General features: G+C 35.3%; 1 protein-coding gene across 2 annotated transcripts in view; it reads right to left on the bottom strand.

Moving 5' to 3' along the window:
* Nucleotides 1–21,042, bottom strand: part of KLHL1 (kelch like family member 1) — a 210,313-nt gene that overhangs the window by 26,282 nt on the left and 162,989 nt on the right. For both annotated transcript variants that reach the window (XM_069880485.1, XM_069880476.1), the window contains one exon: nucleotides 13,876–14,100. In XM_069880485.1, the coding sequence (XP_069736586.1) occupies nucleotides 13,876–14,100 (225 nt within the window). The remainder of the gene's footprint in view (nucleotides 1–13,875; nucleotides 14,101–21,042) is intronic.

The raw sequence follows: 21,042 nt of genomic DNA, 5'->3' as shown, positions 1-21,042 counted from the left end.
GTGGGGTTCCCCAGGGCTCAGTGCTGGGTCCAGCCCTGTTCAATGTCTTTATCAATGACCTGGATGAAGGCATCGAGTGCACCCTTAGCAAGTTTGCGGACGACACTAAGCTGGGTGGAAGTGTGGATCTGCTGGAGGGTAGGGAGGCTCTGCAAAGGGATCTGAACAGGCTGGACCGCTGGGCTGAGTCCAATGGCATGAGGTTTAACAAGGCCAAATGACGGGTCCTGCACTTGGGGCACAACAACCCTAAGCAGTGCTACAGACTAGGAGAAGTCTGTCTAGAAAGCTGCCTAGAGTAGAAGGACCTGGGGGTGTTGATTGACAGCTGACTGAACATGAGCCAGCAGTGTGCCCAGGTGGCCAATGGCATCTTGGCTTGTATCAGAAACGGCGTGACCAGCAGGTCCAGGGAGGTTATTCTGCCCCTGTACTCATCACTGGTGAGACCGCTCCTTGAATACTGTGTTCAGTTCTGGGCCCCTCACCACAAGAAGGATGTTGAGGCTCTAGAGTTTGTCCAGAGAAGAGCAACAAAGCTGGTGAAGGGGCTGGAGAACAAGTCTTATGAGGAGCAACTGATGGAACTGGGGTTGTTTAGACTGGAGAAGAGGAGGCTGGGGGGAGCTCTCTACAACTACCTGAAAGGAGGTTATGGAGAGGAGGGAGCTGGCTTCTTCTCCCAAGTGAAAGGTGACAGGAGAAGAGGGAATGGTCTCAAGCTCCACCAGGGGAGGTCATATAAGAGCAAACTAGTTGGATACTCATTCTTGGTTTCCAAATCATACCTGTTTCCAAAGAGCCAAGTCAAACCAACTAGCTTTCTCTGGAGAAAAAAAAAAAAAAAAAGGTGCTATTTTGAGAGTAGTTTGCTCCAGAAACAATTATTTATTACATATGGATAGATTTGCTTTGTCAACCCTCCAGAGATTATTCTAGTAGACTCAACATTCTCATTGTCAACATAATTTCACATCACTCACCAGCACTCAGAGAAGCTGTCTTCAATACCCCACCATTAAACACTTCTCTACATCTCTGTGACATTTTCCTCACTATATTTCAAGGTCTTTGGGCTTTAACATGCTATTAAAATGTTCATTCACAACTGGATGATCTTAATAGAATAATATGTAGGTTACTATAACAAAGCACAAGACTAAACACAAGATCAATAACAAAATTACTTTGCTGGACTTTTGGCAGTGGGCAGCCTCACTGACCAAACTAGCAAAAGTGCTCTTCCTTTTTATTGCTTCCATACATTTGTATTTTTTGAAATTAAAAATATTCAAGGAGTGGGATCTGGCACTCATTAACCACAACTACCAGTACCCTGTCCTTGCTCTCACTTTTTCTGTATTCCATTTTGCATTGCTATGACATACATAAGAATAGCTCATACAGAGGGATTTGAGGAAATCTGTCTCAGAGCTTCATGGTTACTCCAAAAGGCTGGATATCACGTTTTCAGTGTTGTCATTTCTTGACTAGGTCAACCTCTGGAATATAGATATCCTACTGTCCAGGTACTTAACTACTAATATAGGACAAATTATTAATTCATAGAGACAGCTCTAATCTTTCCAAAGGAAAAATCTATATTTAAATCCCAGACATCTTTATATGAGTCAAATAAATAAATGAATAAATAAATAAATAAATACCTTGCAATACTAGTGAATCAAGTAAGCACTCTTGATTAGACCTTGCAACATTCTGAGAGTAGCCACAAGCATGTTTTCAACAGCTTTTCCATTATTTTTTTAAGATTGTCTTCTCTGGTCATTTCTAATGCAGAGCTGTTTCAGAGTTTGCTCGATGTATTACAGTTTTTGGTTATTAAGGGGGTGGACCTATACAGGTATAATTATAAGTTATAAAAAGAATTAAGCATTCAAGAAAAAGTGCTACTTCCATAATATATGCCTTCATTCCTTCAAACAACCAATAATGTGCCTTACGAAGCATGTATAAAATACATGGCTTCAACAACAGCAGTAATTGTTCTATGAAATAACTTGATGAGTGTTTTAATCAAATCAGATCAAATCAATAAAGGCTCTCTCTTCTATGTTGCAATGCCAACAAAAAGCTTTCATTTTCTCTTCACTATTAATATTATATTCAATATTTGCTAACTTTTTCCAGTCAACTTCTTATCCTTAATATGGACTGAAACAGTTCCAGTGTTATTTATTCCATCACCTTCTTAGGGATCATGGTGAGGCCTACTAGCCTCTGTCTTTCCAGAACCTTCTTGCCTTTTTTGAATGTGCAAGTGTCATTTGATTTCTTCCAGTCCTCAGGAAATCTGAGGAACTATCCTGATCATCATGGCCTTTTAAAGATATTAGCCAGCTACCTCAGCACACATGGGTGTTTGCTAGGTTCCATGGACGTGTACATGTCCACCATGCTTAAATGCTCCTTAATCAGATTCTCCCCCACTGAGGGAAGTCCTCCTTGTTCCAGACTTGTTCCTGTAGTTTTTGGATGTAGGACAGCTGAAATCTTAAAGACTGAGGCAAAGTAGGTATTGAGTACATAAGCTTTTTTTGCTCTCTTCCTCGCCAGGGCCCCTGCCCCAGTTGGGAGTGAGTTCACATTTTCCTTAGCCTTCCTTTCACTTTTGAAAGACCTGAGGAAGTCTTTCTTGTTACCCTTCAAGTCACTCATCAGATTAAACTCAAAATGAGCTTTGGGTTTCCTAACCTGTTCCATACGATCTCAGGCAGTGCCTTAGTATTGCTCCTGGATCTCCTGTCTGTTTTCCATATCTTGTGTTCTTCCCTTTTCAGTATGAGTTTAGTCAGGAGCTCTCAATCTCACTATACAGGTCTCCTACTGAATTTGATTGCTTACCTGCACAGCAGGATGGAACTTTTTTTGAGCTTAAAGAAGGCGCTCCTTAAAAAATCTATCAGCTCTCCTGGCCCCCTCTTTTCTCCAGGGCAATATTCCCTGGAGCCACCATTGCAGAGCCTACATGTACTTCCCCCTGTAGAAGTTGCAGCTGTTGGCTGTCTCTATTACCTGTGCTCAGACCTGCCTATCTATGAAACCTTATAGTCTGATTTTATACATTTTTTATTCCTACAGTTTTCTAAGAAGACAAGTTGGAAAAGTTCTAAGCAATAGAGAAGTATTTACTTTCAACATTAGGCAGTATTTGCACCATATGTTTCAAAAATTATACTGAGTAGTATTGATAAGGTAAAACACACACACACACATACCTGCCAAGCAAATAAATAAATACACCTTCTACATTACAGCAGGCTGTGAAGAAGAACTCCAGAGAAGAATATGAAGAACTCCAGAGAAGATCATGTCACATATGGGGAATTAGATGTTCAGATATTACTGGGTTTTATGGTTTGCTGTCAGAGCTTAGATGACAGATTTTTGTATAACACATGGATTAAATGGTAGTATCAAAGGCATTGGTTTTAGCTTCCCCATTGCATAGAACAGAGAGTAGTACATCTTAGCTCTGTATCAAAATCTATATTGAAATTACTGAACAGTTCATGATAACCACAAACAGCAATACTGCAATAGAAATCTTAAGGGATACATTGTAGCAAGACCACAAAGCAAAATATTTTCCAGTGAAGTTGATGAAACAAGACTATTCTCTGACTGTTACAGGTCATTTATTTTAATAGAAAAAAAAATTAAATTCATTTTAAGTAGTCTGTGTTGAAATGTCAGTTTCAATCTTATTAGCACACTGTAGAATTCCTCCTCCTTAAAGAGCAAAGGTATTGAACTCTGTACACATTTTATTTTTTCTAAATAGTGCACCGATTTCTGCATGGTCTCTTGAGAAAAGATATTTCATTTTTTTGTAGCCAAGATATTGAACTATGTGTTAGAAGATCAGAGTTCATCTTGACTTCATGAAACAAGTTTTCATGTTCATTATGTGTCCTATACTAAAGTGACATCACAGTACATAATTTTGTTGTTTCCTGTGTTCTATACCCACTAGACAATAAATATCCATCAAGATTTACATTCATAATGTAGATGATGTTTTTATTAAAATATATTATATAGAATGGCCTTTTCTTGTTCCTGAATAAGAAAATAACACTTTCCAGTTCAGACTTGGAGTCTTGTGTAATAAGCAAAATTATCAGCTCTTTCAGGACTGTTTGCTAAAAGAAGAGAAGGGACAAAGGCCCTTGAAGCTTTTTCTCCTGCATCTCATCTTTAACAATTTGGAACAAAACAATTAGGGCACACACACGCAAAAAAAGAAATCGTCCACCTGGACCTCATTCTGTTACTGTTTGCTGAGAAAAGCAATCATACATCCAGAAAGGAAAGCTTTTATTGTAAGAGAATTCCTAAAGAGAATCAAGATTATCATTTATCTGAATAAAGAAACTGGAAATTAGTGGAAACAAATCTTACTTTTCATTTTTTTAATTTGTACAGAATAATATTTCTGGCATTGTAGGATTAATTTATCCTTTCCATCTTTTGATGAATTACTTTCATTTTTATGACATTCTGAAAAAATTGGCTTATCTCATTCTAACACAGTTGCTAGACAGCTGAGACTAGATATCCAACTATGAGGATTTATTTTAGGAAAGGAAAAGACAGTAACATATTGAGTATTTAAGGGAACTAAGTACAGCATAAAGAAATCTTATTGTTTCCCTGAAATTTATGAAAAGTTTAATAACTTAATGTTTGGTATTTATTCAGTCACACATAAGTCATTACCTGTTAAACTTTATTAATTTTCCTGTAATAAAGATGCTTTGTTTTGGGTTTTTTTTCCGGAATAGGTATAGTGTTGATTAAAAGATGCGTTAGCTAAATTGTGTCTCAACATATCAACCTTCATCAGTACAATCTGAAACTGGCAGATTACTGAGCTAAAAAAAATAACGAAAACACTAAATTTTGTGGTTTTAAATCACACATAGAGTCATAAATAAAAATACAATAAAGAAGGATAATATGCTGTAGTACCATGTTATTACATACTGGGAAGAAATTTTTTTCTGCCTGGAAAGTAATTCTCCTAAGCATTTAGATGGAGAGATTTATGAAAGCAAACAGTGCCATTTGTTAGCTAAATGAGATCTAAAAAAGAACATTGTCCAGTGCGCAATGGCAGGCAATTTCCTTTTGATTGCCTTCACAAAGCTATGTAGCAAGACCCCCTATTATGTCCAATTAGGTACTGAGATCTGTACAGTTTCAATTATTTATACTTGGATATTGGAAAGGGATTTTTAAATTGCTCTTCTGTGATGTTTCAAAATAACAGAACACTGCCTATCATATTTCTAACCCCTCCTTTCTTATCTGCATGATAGACCTAATTTCACACAGTGAAACTTTCATAAGTGTCACGATTTATAAAGCAGGAGGGAATATAGTTTCAAACTGACATGTTTGGATACGAAATGGCAGTGAAAAGATTATTTATTGTGTTAGCCCTACTGCTAACACTACATTCTGATATTTTAGAGACACAGAATTTTAGCTAGGAAGGATGAATTGTACCCAAGTAATTTTTTAAACAAGGAAATTATGTTTTAAGAAGAGGGCAGACATATGCTGTATTATGACATGGAAGATGAGGAGACAAATAAATCAGTGACTTTTTATGCAAGTATTAAACTTAATCAAGTGACATGCAGACCTTGTTCCGCCATTTTAAGCTCTGCATTTATTTAGTTTCAAGGTAGCTGTAAATTTCTAACAAATTTTTTTCTCACCCGTATCCACAGAAGCATATTAAACAATTCTGTATTAATTATAAATAACGTTGCTGCTTTTCCTTACTCTGTTCTTACCCTCTTTAAGTATTAAACCACTTTTTTTTCCATACTACTGGTGCCAGCATAAAGAAAAGTAATGATGGTATAGTCCAATTTGTTTTAAATTATTCGTCGATTAATTAAACTCGGTGTTTTCACAACCAGGGTGTGAACTAAAAGTATAGTTCTCTGGATGCTGCATCCGGGGCTGCCATAAGCCAAGCTGGGAATTCAGTATGTGATAAACTGGAGAATGAGACCTGACCTGCCTTCCTTCGTGAATATTCAGTGACATGTTGTTTAAAATACCTCTTCCTATATTTATTCATAGACAGGTATTAAGGCTTATTAAAAGAATTATAAAAATAACCCCATCCTCTTGGGCCAAAAGATATTACACTGACATGTTAACATAATGCAAATTTTTAGAAGTAAAGATCTGCCCGCTGACTCTTTATCTACATTCAATTTTGTAGATGAGACATCAGATTCTCAACTCTGCTGCACTATTATCCTGAGAATATGACTTAGAAATTATTGTAAGTGTTGCCATTATGATTTGTAGCCCTTTAGTGAATTGGGTCATGATTTTCTACTTAATAAGGGTGCAAAGTACAATGATAAGGCACTTAATAATTCAGAAAAAAAAATATCCCTGTAATGCTCCTGATGATTAGGAGAAAAATCCAAACAAAAATCTAATATACATGCAAATCAATATTGCAGAGAAGATACTTGAAAAGGCTCAGGTCTTCTGTAAACAAACAGTGAATGCTAGAATGACATATTTCCCCTAAGATTTCAACATTAAAAAATAATACTTTAACTACAGAGAGGTACATAACACTATTTAATATTGCAGAAATGAAAGATCCTCAAACTAATCTCTAGCAGATGCTTCTGAAAGCATAAATACAGCTACATCAGAGCATTGCTGTGCCCTGGTAAGCTAGTTGTTGAACTCTTTCACTCTGCTCAGTGCCTAGGTAGTTAAAGGTTTGGGGTATTTTGCTTGGGTTTATTTCCTTGCTGTTGTTCTTGGTTTGGTTTTGGGTTTTTTTCATATCTGTGGCTGTTCACAGAAATAACCACAAAGAGAGGGAGAACACACACATCCAGAATAGCACTGCCTTGTGAGACACTGATGTATCCAGAAAGATTTACCACTGCAGAAAAGCAAAGTATTTCCAACATAAACTTGACACAAAGAACCTTTCTGGGACATGAATCTTTCTCCTTGAGCCATTCTATTTTCCATCACTGTTTAATTAATGCTAGCGAATAACTTTTTGTATGAGAATGTAAAAGAAGAAAGGAGAGATTAAAGGCGGAAACTGTTTCTTCATGTTACACAAATAGCAAAGTGGTGGATATTATTGTCATGAAGCAGATATATGATATAAGAATGTGTTTTTCCTGACTGAAAGCATTATTTATGAATGCCAATATGTCAAAGTCCAAAAGCATCACAGATTCCCTGCATGAGCAGAAGATACAGTAGATTCGAAATGTATAGAATGCATCAAGTTGTAGAACTGTAGAATCACAGAATGGTTTGCATTGGAAATGACCTTAAAGACTGTCTAGTTCCAACCCCCCTGCCATGGGAAGGGACACTTCCCACTAGATCAATTTGCTTAAAGCCCCACCCAACTTGGTCTCAAATACCTCCAGGGTTGGGGCTTCCAAAACTTCTTCCAGTGCCTATCACACAATAAAGTTTTTCTTCCTAATATCTGATCTAAATATATGCTCTTTCAACTTAGAACTGTTACCCCACATCCCATCACTGCACTCCTTGATAAAATCCCACCCCAGCTGTTCTGTAGGCCCTCTTTATGTACTCAAGGGCAGCTATGAGGTCTCCCTAGAGCCCTCTCTTCTGCAAACTAAACAATCCAAATCCTCTCAGCCTGGCCTCACAAAGGAGGTTCTCCAGCCATCAGGCCATCTTTGTGGCCCTCCTCTGGACTTGCTCTAACAAACCCATGCCCCTCCTGTGCTGACAACTTCAGAGTTGGACGCAATACTCCAAGTGAGGTCTCATGAGAGTGGAGCAGAGGGGCAAAATCACCTCCCTTGACCTGCTAGTTATACTTCTGATGCAGCCCAGGATGTGGCTGGCTTTCTTAGGTTGCAAGCACACTTTGCCAACTCATGTTCAGCTTGTCATCTACTAGCACACTAAATTCCTTTGCTTCTGACTACTTTCAATCTATTCTCTATTCAGCCTGTCATTGTGCTTGGAATTGCCCCAACCCAACTGCAGGACCTTGCAGTTGTCATTGTTGAACTTCATGAGGTTAGCACAAGCCCACCTCTCTAGCCTATCAAGGTCACTCTGGATGGCATCCCTTCCCTCCAGCATGTCAACTACAGCACACAGTTTGGTGTCAGCAGCAAACTTGCTGAGGGTGCACTCAATTACACTGTACATGTCTGGAAGAAAGTTGTTAATGGTCCCAGTACAGACCCCTGAGGAGCACCACTCGTATCCAGTCTCCACATGGACATCGAGTCATTGACCACATCTCTATGGGTGCAACCATCCAGACGATTCCTTATCTAACTAGTAGCTCATCATCAAATACACATCTCTCCAATTTAGAGACAAGAACATTGTCTGGGACAGTGTCAAACGATTTGCACAGGTAGATGTGCATGAACCCTACCCTAAATTCTTAGTTGTCTAAAGGTGTAGTTTGTAAACATGCCTTAAGCTGTTGTAAACATTAAAAATATTTTATAAACAACAATTACTTTTTAAATATCTGAAGTTTTTTGAAAGGATCTCATTAAATGTTAAATCATTAAAACAGGCAACAGTGAAATACATTTCAAAGGAGTTAAAATATTTTATAAATTATCAGTTAATGATTTTTAAAATGTATAGGCTTAAATTGATTAATGTCATCATTTTAAACCTGTATTCTCCTGAGAGATTTACCGTGTGGTAAGAATAAAATCAAAGTCAAGATAAATTTATCATGCAGGAGATAAAGTTTCGTGACATTTTGCATCAATGAAAATATAAAGATAAATTTACATGAATTTGCACTTTAGAGCTGTTTTTCTTTATTAATAGTCAGAATCTTCTGTTGCCTCATAAGTAAGTAAGGGTCATGACTCATCAGCAATAAGGATTATTTATTTTTCCTTGAATGAGGTCTTAAGGCAGTTTCTGATAAAGAAATAAATTAATACACAATGTTCCCGTGATATTTTGATTTAACACTTTAAGACAGCTATGGACAGGGAATAAAATAAAGATAGAAAAAGCAAGAACATTCTTAACAGCAAACAAGGATTTGAATTAATATATAATAATAAACATTATCTTAATGAAGATGAAAGATTGAGTAAAAACATCTAGTTCCAAGTAATTGACTTTTTCTATTAATAAAAGGTTTTTGTGTTAAGAACTTCAAATTCCATAAATAATCCAAATATCTTATGTTTTTTCACTATAATTTCATTGACAGTGTCTTCATGATACAACTCTGACATGTCAAGCCTGCATGTGGATCTTAAGTTATTCCTGTGGAATACATATAAACACTGGAAAAAAAGTCATCTGACTGAAAAAATGAAAAATTGGTCTAGCATTTCTTGAGCTTTTTCAGAATTAATAGAAACATACTTTCTTTAATGTTCAAGATAGCTTTGAAATTTGTCTTTGAATAGGTAGAATTTAATTATTTCTATTAGATAATTCATGGTAGTTAGTTCTCTTTGTTAGGAAAAGCTAAATAACTTTCCTTTCCCCCCAAAAAAATAATCAGTCTAAAATATCTTTTTAGGTAAGTAGTTTGCTCTATTACACTCTATGTAACATTTATTATTCTTAAAACTCATAAGACATCTAACTGCATTTATATTCTCTGTAACTTCTAATATGCATAATGCTTTTAAAGAATCAGAACCAGTGTTCTGTAAATCTATAGGTCCATGCCCCTATTGCAAATTTCCATCTTGATCAGTGTCAGTTTTTCGGATTATCATTTTTGTCACTAGCATTTAATACAAAATTGCATTCATAAAAAGCGAATTGTACTTCATAATTTAGGAAATAATACTTTGTTCAGTTTCTTGGAGTTAAAATACAAAGGAGAAAATTTAAATGAATAGAGGCAGTGAATTTAAGCTTTTACATTATTTTAAAAACAATCTTCTATGCAAAGTAAAATTACTAAGAGAAATGAAGTACTAAATAATCATTCAAACATCCCTATTATTATCATTTTGAGGAAGGGATGTAAGGGCTTAAGCATGCAGCTGCATTTGGAATCAGGTATCAGATAAACTTCTTTACACTTGGACTTTGCATAAATTACAATTGCTGTATTTTTGTTATTGACTTCAAAGATATTCCAGCATGTTTTATCCTACAACTACCTAACTTCACATACTTTCTTTCCTCTTCTGATTCTTGAACTTAGTCTTTCATCTATTCCTTCCTGCATATATCAGTTTCATGACAATAAAGTCATAGGCAGGTATACATTCTGTGTAACTTTAAGCATATCCCCGAGGTCCTTGAGAGTACATTTACAAGACATCCTTAGCTGATTCAGAACAAGGGGTTGAAGCAATAATCCGATGTGTTAAATGAGACTTGGAAACTCCCTCAGTCCTCTGAATTCTATCTAGCTTATGTGCCATACAAATAAATCCATGGCTTTTCCATCAGCAATGAATATTTTTATAGCATTTATAGCATTTTCATTCAGACAATTCCAGCTGGCAAAAGGCATTCCAAGAGGCAAGGGGTAAAAATAATTAACCTGTCCCCACTCTAAACTGCACAGGAGTTTGTCTCCATGTTCTTCTCATTCTGATCATCTTGCAAATATAACACGAGTTTGTCTATGGAGAGTGAGATCAGTATATTTACAAAGCCAAAATCCAAAATGCAAGGCTAGGCTTAAAAAACTGTGTAAATCTAGCCTAAAAATAGAGCTTAGACATTCTGTACAGAGTTCATGTGAAGGTCAAGACAATTTAGGACACTTATCTGAAAGGACTGCCCTTCTCCCTTAATTATACTGGAAGCCTTATTTCTCACTGAGGCATTTAAATTGTTTATCATGGAAAAACAAGCTGAGTATCAATCTTCTGTTTGGTTCCTTAGGGTTTTTTAACCACAATTATGCTGGATTTGATATCTGAATTTAAAGTCATTCTGTCATTGATTCCCTATTTCCTATCTCTCTCATCTTCTATGGAGCATATCAAGTCTAGTTGGAAAGCAATTCTGCACTTACGTTTCCCATGTCTTTGCTGAACTTAGAATCCACAATGTATTTTACATCTTTTTGCCTCTTTTTTTCTTTCAATTTCTTTCTGTCTTCCCTCTATGGGGTTTGATTTGGTCTTCCCATTTCTCAGGTTTCACCTTCCTATGATTCACTTGTGCTTTTCACTGCCTTTCTGACTTCTTATTACTCTTTCATATTCCATGCTGGCTTATGGTCTTCTTCACAGGGATATTATAATAATTTTTATTTGAAATAATAGTCTTGGATCCCACAGTCTACCCCTTCCTTTTTTTTTGTACTTTAGCAGCACTTATTCCAAATACTACCACTACAATAGCTTGCACTCATCTACCATTGACAGCACTGAATCTACCTAACATATGACTTCCTACACTATATTTTCACTAAAAACTGCCAGTCTTCATTTTTTTAATTTTTACATAAAGCAACTTCTATACACATAGTTCTATTAACGATCACATGAAGACAGATATAAGTGAGTTGTATTGGCTGGTTGTGACATCAGTTACAGTGAGGTACATCTGAAATATTTTTGCTGATGTCAATAAAAAGACAGTCCAAAGGATGAGTGCCTATTTCTATCTTGTATAAAAAATACAATTCAAGTACCTCCAGCATTATCACTACATCTATATAACGTAACACATATTTTAGAAAACAAATGAAACACAGATTTCTTACTCAGGTTAATTTCTCATTATAAAGAACATTTACTAAAAAATAACTTTGTGGAGTTCCTGGGGAAAAATATTTTAAATAAAGAAAAGTAATTAAGTTCCATTACCTAAGCTTCTCAGGGAATAAATAAATAAATAAATCATTCCTATTACACCATTCCGAATAAAGCAAAAGAGGACATCTCTACTGCTTCCCAAAAAATTACATTTAATCATTTTCATCATCACCAATAAAATCACAGTTTATATGCCTTTCCTTATCTTACATGTTGTTTACAAAAAGCCTCAATTGATGCGATATAAAAATTCAAAAGTGATTCCACACAAAGTCAAAAAAACCTCATGTGTCCAAATGCTTGTGTTTTTCTTTTTTTCACTCAAAGGAAACATGCCATCTTTTCTCCACCCATAACCTCAGCTTTCATGTACTGTTCTACTTAAACTATATTTTTAAAATATGTTGACCAAAAGCATCTGTAGAATTATCAATCTGAAATTATACATATTTTTGAACTTATCACAAATAGTTTTCAATCACAGTTCCATCTGTCTTCTCACTGGGAGCTTTTTCTCTCTCAGGCTTTTTCTGATGTTTTACTAATATTTTCCTGTGTTACAGATTAAGTTATGGCATTTTTACCACCCTTGGGAACAGCACTGAATTTAATAACAGATTCTGTAAAATTATGGAACACTGGTAAAAAAAGACATTACACGGATTTTTGCAGTATTATAATTAAATTTAAACTTAGGAAACAATTTTAAATCACAGAGCTATTTAGTGTCATGATGCCATTTGACGTAGATTCCCATTGCTACTTTTTATGGTAAGATAGATATAATAGGAAAAATGCATTATGCCAGCCACTGTACAAATGTGTATTATGACATAAGTGTCAAATGGCAAGGAGGTGGGGGTGGGGAAGAACCTTTATTTTGTAACTTACTGCCTCAGTAGTACATTAGAAGACTTGCGCTTGATTGTAACTCAAGGGAAAGGGCATCAAAACCTAGCATGTCTTTTCTATTTTTATTTTTCGTAAAATCATAGAATGTTTTGCATCGGAAAGTACCTTAAAGATTATCTAATTCCAAACCCTCTGCCATGAGCAGAGACACCTCCCACTAGATCAGATTGCTCAAAGCCTCATCCAACCTAGTCTTGAACACCTCCAGGGATGGGGCTTCTGAAACACTGTAATGTCTCTGTCACAGTAAGTGATTTAGCAGAACAGATAATTAAAAGTTTTCTATACCTTATAAAAGTTATGTTCTAGTGAGTATGTTCTGTACATTTTAAACTCCTTTCTTTGACCAAGAAAACTTAATTACCTTACTGTCAAGAATAAAAAAAAGTTTATCTTTGTAACATTGCAAAGTTACTCATGTTACTGGGTGAATTAAGCTTTTTTCCACTAATGTGTATATTTGTAATATGTATAGAACATTAAAAAGGCTATTTTTTCCTGGGAAACAATATAACTGAATTTTGAAACAATATAACTGATTTTTGCCTAATTTAAAAAATAACAACAACACTTCCCCTCTCCCAATCTATATTTCTTTGAGTAGAGAACAGGGATAATGCTATTAAAAAAACAAAACAAAACAAAACAAAAAAAAATGATAAACCAGGCTACAGTAAAAGAGGTTCTCAGTCATGACAAAATTATTGGTGCTAGTAGTTTGCAAAGTACATCAGTTCATCACTGGCAGAGCATTTACAGCTCTTAGTTCCTGCTGTACTGGATAAATGAAAACACACAGTGTTTTGATTACAAATAAGTATTACCTTGACTGTTTGGTAAATATAAATATCCTGTTCTAAAAATCAGTGCATAAAAACCTGATTTTTCTCACTAACCGGTGTAAGTTTCAGGGTTTCTTTCCCTGTTCATCTCCCTTTTGGTTTGTTTAATTTTTTTTAAACTTTATTCTCAGTATTATATTGACAAATAATAAAAATGTACTTTCATAATCTAGATATTCTTAGTGATCTAACATCAACAATGTAACTGGTTATTGCTACAGGTCAGAGTGCCATGATAACTTAAAAGCATTGAGTTTTACCTTACAAATGACATATACAAAATGTGGTATCTTCTTAAAGCACTTTTTTTTCCTTACCTAAGCCATGCCGGTGTGTTGACATTGGTGGTAACACAGTCCAAGCCTTGGTCTTCGGGTTGTAACATTCAACAGTGTTTAATGTCTTTAAACCATCCCGGCCTCCAATGACAAAGAGCTTGTCATCGATGACAGCAACACCAAACTGAAGTCTCCTGCCATTCATCACTCCCGCCTGAATCCATATATTTGTTCTGAGATCATACTTTTCAATGGTTGTAGCACCTGATGAGACATAATAATAATAGGATAATGTATATAAAATGTATCTAAAATTGGTTTGAGGGCCCCTTTTTTAAACTGTAAAAACTTTAATACTATTTTTGATTACTTCCACTATCTTGACAAATATTTTTTTTTTTTATTTTTCTAGATAAATTAGTACCTGGGGAAAAAAAAAAGTATATATGGGGGCGGCATAAGTGTATATACATATAAATACTTATTTCCACCACCAAAGAAAGGGAATAAAATGCCTAAATAGTCCCTATAGAATCCAAGCACTGCAATTCTTAACAGATCTTTGTGATCCTTTTTTACATTTCAGTGGCAGAACTACCTAACAAGACTGATCTTATTACACTTGATTCCAACCTTCCATACATATTTTCATCAAAAAGTAGAAACTGTATTTTAATTTGAGTTCATATTTTCTTTCTTTCTTTAGGTACTGATGTAGGGTTTTTTTTCAGACAAGTTTCTGCTGGGAGTATAGAATGTTGTACTTCCAATCTCAAGCAACATATCTAAAGAATGATGCTATATGTGGTCCAAATCACTTCCTTCCGAACTTAGTAATTTGTTTTACTCTCATAGAGAACTCAAAAGCTAAAAAGAGCATAAGGTATGAAATGTCTTCCTGTTAGTCATCAAAAAGTCATTTAGAAGCCTCTGCTGTTAAAAGTAACTTGTATATAATATACAAAGATGAGATACAAAATGAAAAATATACTCACAAAAGCAGAGGGATAAGGAAAACGTAATTAACTATAGTGCATGAAGTGAAAGAGTTATGTGTTATATTAATAGTAATATAAGTGTGGAAAAAGTTAATTTAAAGCAAAACCACAAAAATTTAAATGACAGATGATTTAAATTAATCCTTAAGAGAGACGTAATAATTCACCTGAAATGTAAACAATGTTTTGTTTTTACATACACATAATGGTGTCTCACTTCCAAAACTTAAATATCTCTAGAAAAAATAATCACTACAACCATTAAGCTTTACCAACTACTTGGATTATAATACAAGGTTAGAATTCCATGAGAAATAATTCTTTTTGGATTCCTTCATTCAAAAGAGCAATGAACCAAGTAGAAACAAATATCGTGAAAGGAATACTTTTGTTAATTGAACTAAAAAAAATACATAACTTAAATTCAATTTGTATCTAAGTGTAGTAAAGCAGCAGTAATGTACAATTCAAGTGGATGTATTGAATCCCCTGCTAGTTTTATGAATTCTTAAAATATATGAATCAATTTTTGCATTCAGTTAAAGAAGACATATTTATTTATCTTTTTTTTGCCCATAATTTAAAATTGAGAATTGTGTAAATGAATTAATCTTTAGGTTTGAAAGAAAAAAAAGATACAGATTATTATACACAGTTGTTTTGCGGTGCCAGAGGGCATATTATAATCATACTTATCAATAAAGGTATGTTATAATGCTTGACATTTCTTATACGTGTAATGTATTCATATTGAAACCTAGAACAGTTGCATTAGTTCTACAATGCTGTCTACTTCAATGGCAGAGTATGGTTTATAAGATTTGCTATTCTGATTTCAGAAAATCTTACTAACATAGCAAATATGGTCTTTGAATTATGCTCAGCTCTATATTTTCTAATACTGATTAAGTCACAATGCTTTATTAAACGTCATATAGAACATCTAATCCAGCAGTTCCTGGAGTGTTTGAATCCTGTTTATCCAGTAAGGTGCCTTGCTAATCTGTAATCATCATCGTCATCATCTGAAGTGGAATAAGCAATAGTCCTATAGAATCGGTAATGGTCTTATAAAATGGTCCTAAAAAATGGTATCAGGTACATGAATATAATACATTCCAGACTGCAGTGCAGACAAGAACAGAAGACCTCTTAAGTTACTGCAGTCCTTGGATGAAATTGGCTCATAGATGAAGAAGAGATGATAGAATCAGAATTTACTATTTAAATAAACAACCATCCATGAAAAATATATAAATTTGTGAACTAAAATCTTAACAATTCTTTGCCAGCTTTTACTCCCAACAGAACTACAAGAAATCTTATGTTTAACTTGAACAGTGGAAAATTTACCCCACATATCAGACATTAGTACTCCATTGAACATGCTTTCTCAAATTTAATAGGTTTTAAGAATAAAGGCAAAATAATTTTGATAAGTAATAAGCCATTCCTAATTTAATTCATTGGATTATACTTGGTTTAATGACACACACTGTCTTAGGGAAAAAGAACTACAAAAAGCTTCAATTAAATTTAAAAAAACACTTGTCTTGCTTTACTGTTTTGACAGCAATGGCTCTGCAGAAGTAATATTTAAACTGGAAAAATCTTTCAACAAATAAGTGGTAGAACCACTTAAAGTTATCATCAACAGAGAATTTAGGACATTTGTAACTGTATATAATTGAGAATAACATAATTAAATCATACAACACTTAGCCCTGTAACATAGGATATCTGCATATCTGAAATTAGATTTCTTTTACAGCTCTACGGCCCATGATACCTAAAGTTTATCCTACATGGAGACAATGAGAATTATATATACTGATTTATTTTTTTTTCATTTTAAGCCTGATTATTTCTAACAAAATAACAGATTCTTTTCTTTAGTTTAACTGATTTGATTTTGCAAGTAAAAGTACTTTCTGCAACTAGGAAAGTAGAAGAGGCAAAATCTTGATTAAGTCCAACAGGTTATTACTAGACAAATCAGTTTACCTACTTTAGTGGCAGGTCCTCTGTGTGTATAAAAGCAACAACATATTGGAATACTAATTTTTCATCCATCATATATTTAATGGTCTGCATATACTTCAGAAAGAAGGTATTATTACACTGTCAACTGTTGACATCACAAAAAGGCTAAGGTCTAATTTAGTTGCTCTGAAAAAGAATAAAAGGAAAAGGTCTATAGTACCCTGGAGTGCCTCAAGCAGAGCATAACTAGCCAGTCAAAAGTGGTGATTATCCCACTGTATTCAGCATTGGTGCAGCCTTATATGGAATACTGTGTGCAGCTCTGGGCTCCACAATTTAAGAAGGATGTGAAGCATCCAGATGAGGCCAACAAAGCTATTGAAAGGGCTGAAAGGAATGCCCCATGAGGAGCACCTAAGGATTTTGAGTTTGTCTGTTTTGGAGAAAAGGAGTCTATGGGGTAACCTCTACATCTTCCTGAGAAGGGGAAGTGCAGAGGGAGGTGCTGACCTCTTTTCACTGTATCCAGTGACAGGATGCATGGGAATGGATCAAAGCTGCACCAAGGGAGGTTTAGACTGGACATTAGGAAACATTTCCTTATTGAGAAAGTGGTCACACCTTCACCCTCACCAGTAGGTTTCCTAGAGAGGTGGTTGATGCCCCAAGCATTCTAGTGCTTAAGAGGTACTTGGACAATGACCTTAAAAACATGCTTTAACCTTTGGTAAACCCTGAAGTGGTGAGGCAGTTGGAACAGATGATCGTTATAGGTCCCTTCCAATTAAAACATTTCTTTCCATTCCATTCCATTCCATTCCATTCCATTCCATTCCATTCCATTCCACTCCACTCCACTCCACTCCACTCCACTCCACTCCACGCTATTCTATGAACTTGTAGATCTTGTCTGCTAAGGGAATAGCAATAGGAAAGCCAGGACAACAGGCATGATCTGCCCCTGAATAACTTACTTTAAAGACTTTCTGTTAAAGATTGGAATCTCTGTATAATTTTATTCATATTAAATATTTAAACATGCTAATACAGAGAAATAAATAATGCATAACCTCTTTCAAAAAATTCACAGATTCAACATGATGCTTAAATCAGCTCTTCTAGCTGCATCTCTTTGTTTAGGCATATTCTCTATTTTGTGGCTGATTTCCTGAAACCTATTGATTGTATCATCTACTGCATTATTGCTGATGGGCACATCATTAATATCATTACCAACAAAGGGATTGCTTCATCTTGATGACAACAGCTTTGAGCTAGTTTTGCTGAACACTATTATGACTGAGTGCAAAGTGTTTTGAAAATATGTCTCTTTTTCCTTATTTTAAGCATCTTAATTCAGATGGGCAGCAACGTCATTCTCATCTTCTCTCACAACCTTTTCTACTGATTCTGTAATGACCTTAAACACTTGCCTTACAGTAAGGCTATTGGAGTTAAATAATTCATAAACATCTTTTTTCTTCCTAAAAATTTTGCAATTATATTTTAACATATATTTAAGAAAGTGACTATGTTTTATGACTTTAGGTAGTAGCTCAGTCATTGCTAGGAGCCTAAGGGGATCACAGAACCATACAATTATTTAATAGTTTAGGCTGGAAAAGACCTTTCAGATCATCAAGTCCAACCATAAACCTAACATTGCCAAATTCACCAATAAACCGTGTTCCTAATCGTCACATCAAAACATCTTTTGATACCTAGGCAGACAACACCCACAGCCTTTACCTCATCCACTAAGCAGGTCAACTTGTCATAGAAGGAGATCAGGTTAGTCAGGGACACCTTCCACTAGACCAGGTTGTTAAAAAGTCCCTGACCTTGAATACTTCTAGGGTTGAGGCACCCTGAACTTCTCTGAGCATTCTGAACTTCTCTGGGCAACCTGTTTCAGTGTGTCATTGTGAAGAATTTCTTCCTTATATCCAGTGTAAATCTACCATCTTTCAGTTTAAAGTTGTACCCATTATCCTATCACTACTTGCCTTTGTAAAAAGTCCCTTTGTTGCTTTTTTGTAGGCCCCCATTTGGTATGGGATGGCTGCTATAAGGGCTTTCTGGAGCCTTCTCTTCTCCAGGCTGCGCATCCTCAACTCTCTCAGGCTTTCCTCATTGAAGAGCTGTTCCAGCCTTCTACTCATCTTTGTGGCTCACCTCTGGTCTCAGTCCAACAGGTCCATATTGTTTGTATGTTGGGAGCCCCAGTGACCAACTGAGCTGGACACTGTACACCAGATGGGGTGTCATGATGGTGTAGCAGAATCAACTCCCTTGACCTGCTGGTCACAATTCTTTTTATGCGGCCCAGGATATGGTTGGCTTTCTAGACTGCAAGCTCTCATTGCCAGCTCAAGTTGAGCTTCTCTCACTTCGGGACATACCTTAGCAGACATGGTTGTGTTGCACTGTTGTTTGGACTTGATGATCTTAAAGGTCTTTTCCAACCTTAGTAATTCTATGATTCTCATCAATCAATACCCACAAGGCATTCTCCTGAGGGCTGCTCTTAAATTATTCTCCACCTAGCCTTTATTTGTGTTTGAGATTGCCCCAAACCATGTGCAGGATCCTGCACTTTGCCTCATTGAACTTCATGAAGTTCACACATGCACACCTCTCAAGCCTGTCAAGGTCCCTTTGGATGGCATCTCCTCCCTTCAGCATGTTGACTGCATCAGATGATAGCTTGATTTCTTCTGCATCACAGATCTTGGTGCTGTTGGTAAACTTTTTCAGAGTGCACTCAATCCCACTGAGACCAATCAGTCACTTAAAAGAGTAGCGGGGCTGTCACCACAGACTGCAAGTGCACTTCTGTGAGTAAAATCTTCTTACATTGAACTATAGACGAATATGAAATATGTCAGGTATTGCATCATTTTACTGTAAGGGACATTTTTCCTTATATATTCTTAAAGCGAGACAACAACTGACAGTAAGGCATTCAGTGGTATTATAAGTATTATGGCATTACGCAGGTCAAAGTGATTACGATGGACATCTATCTTTATAGAAACTAATTGGATAGTAATTAAGAGTAAATTATGACTCACATTAAATTTGACCTTTGCATGTACTTCAACTTTTTATCGATGTCCCATCTCTCTACTTGTCAGTAGAAAGTCGATGTAATTTTAGTCCCTCATTCATCTTTAACTATGTTTCTTTCTTTTTTGTTTTAAGCAGAAATCATGTCATTTTCTCGGTTGTTATATAAAGAACCATACTTGTTCTCTACATACTGGAAAAACAAGAAATAATCAAGTCCCTTTTTAAACTAATATATCAGAAAGAAAGCAAGAAACTGGAAACATTACAAGACAGAGAAAATTAAAAAGACATAGAAAGGTTAAACAGAATTAATTTAATGTTTATTTCTGTGATAAACAGCCACGAGTGGTAAAGTTAAAATTCATACCACGGCTGTAGCAGCACAAATTATTTGTAATAAGAAGCCAAGGATTTTTCTTGATGTTCTGGATATAGTTTAATTTTTTTTAAAAAAAAACTCCTTAAATTCTGCTTATGATACAGCTGAGGATGGGATGAGATTAGCTTTGTGTATTGTGTACTTTCATGGGTATTATAAGCCCTGATTAATCAAGGTTTGTGAAGTAATGAGAAATCTACAGAGAAAGAAAACTTTAGAAATTAAAGTACTGTAGATGATCAGGGCAGTTTTGCATGAAGGTCCACCAGCTGCTAACAACTCCTATGTGTGTTCACCAGGAGTGTATGATATTCTCTCATTCAGTGTTTCTTAATGAAACAGTAAAGTACCTGATCTCACAACTTTACTTTCATCTACAAATCAGCATACAATTGCACACTACAAATTTCTATCTTCTTTTATATAACATTAATAAGCTTTTGAAATTTTGAAGTTGTTTTGGTGAAACCTTTTCAAATGGTCTTTTAGTTATCTTTCTATTACACTTAATCTTTTTATCTGAGTTAAGCAGATTACATTTCCTTGCTAATGTATTTTAAATCAAGAATTTTGTATAAAGCTGACTGTCATTCTCAATTTTTTTCCATAGGTGATTGAAGACTAATCATGCAGCAAGGTCTTTATATGAAAAAGAATAAATGAGAATAAATGCACTGCAATATTGTTTGTAACTTAATGTTTTATGTCAAAACCAGATATATATAGTCTGTCATCAAAACATATTATTAAGTATTTTTGAAAAACCTGATGTAG

The sequence above is a fragment of the Phaenicophaeus curvirostris genome, chromosome 1 (genome assembly GCF_032191515.1).
Source record: "Phaenicophaeus curvirostris isolate KB17595 chromosome 1, BPBGC_Pcur_1.0, whole genome shotgun sequence".
NCBI classification, from domain to species: Eukaryota; Metazoa; Chordata; class Aves; order Cuculiformes; family Cuculidae; genus Phaenicophaeus; species Phaenicophaeus curvirostris.
Note: the sequence above shows the minus strand (reverse complement) of the source record. Positions and strands in the feature narration are given on the sequence as shown.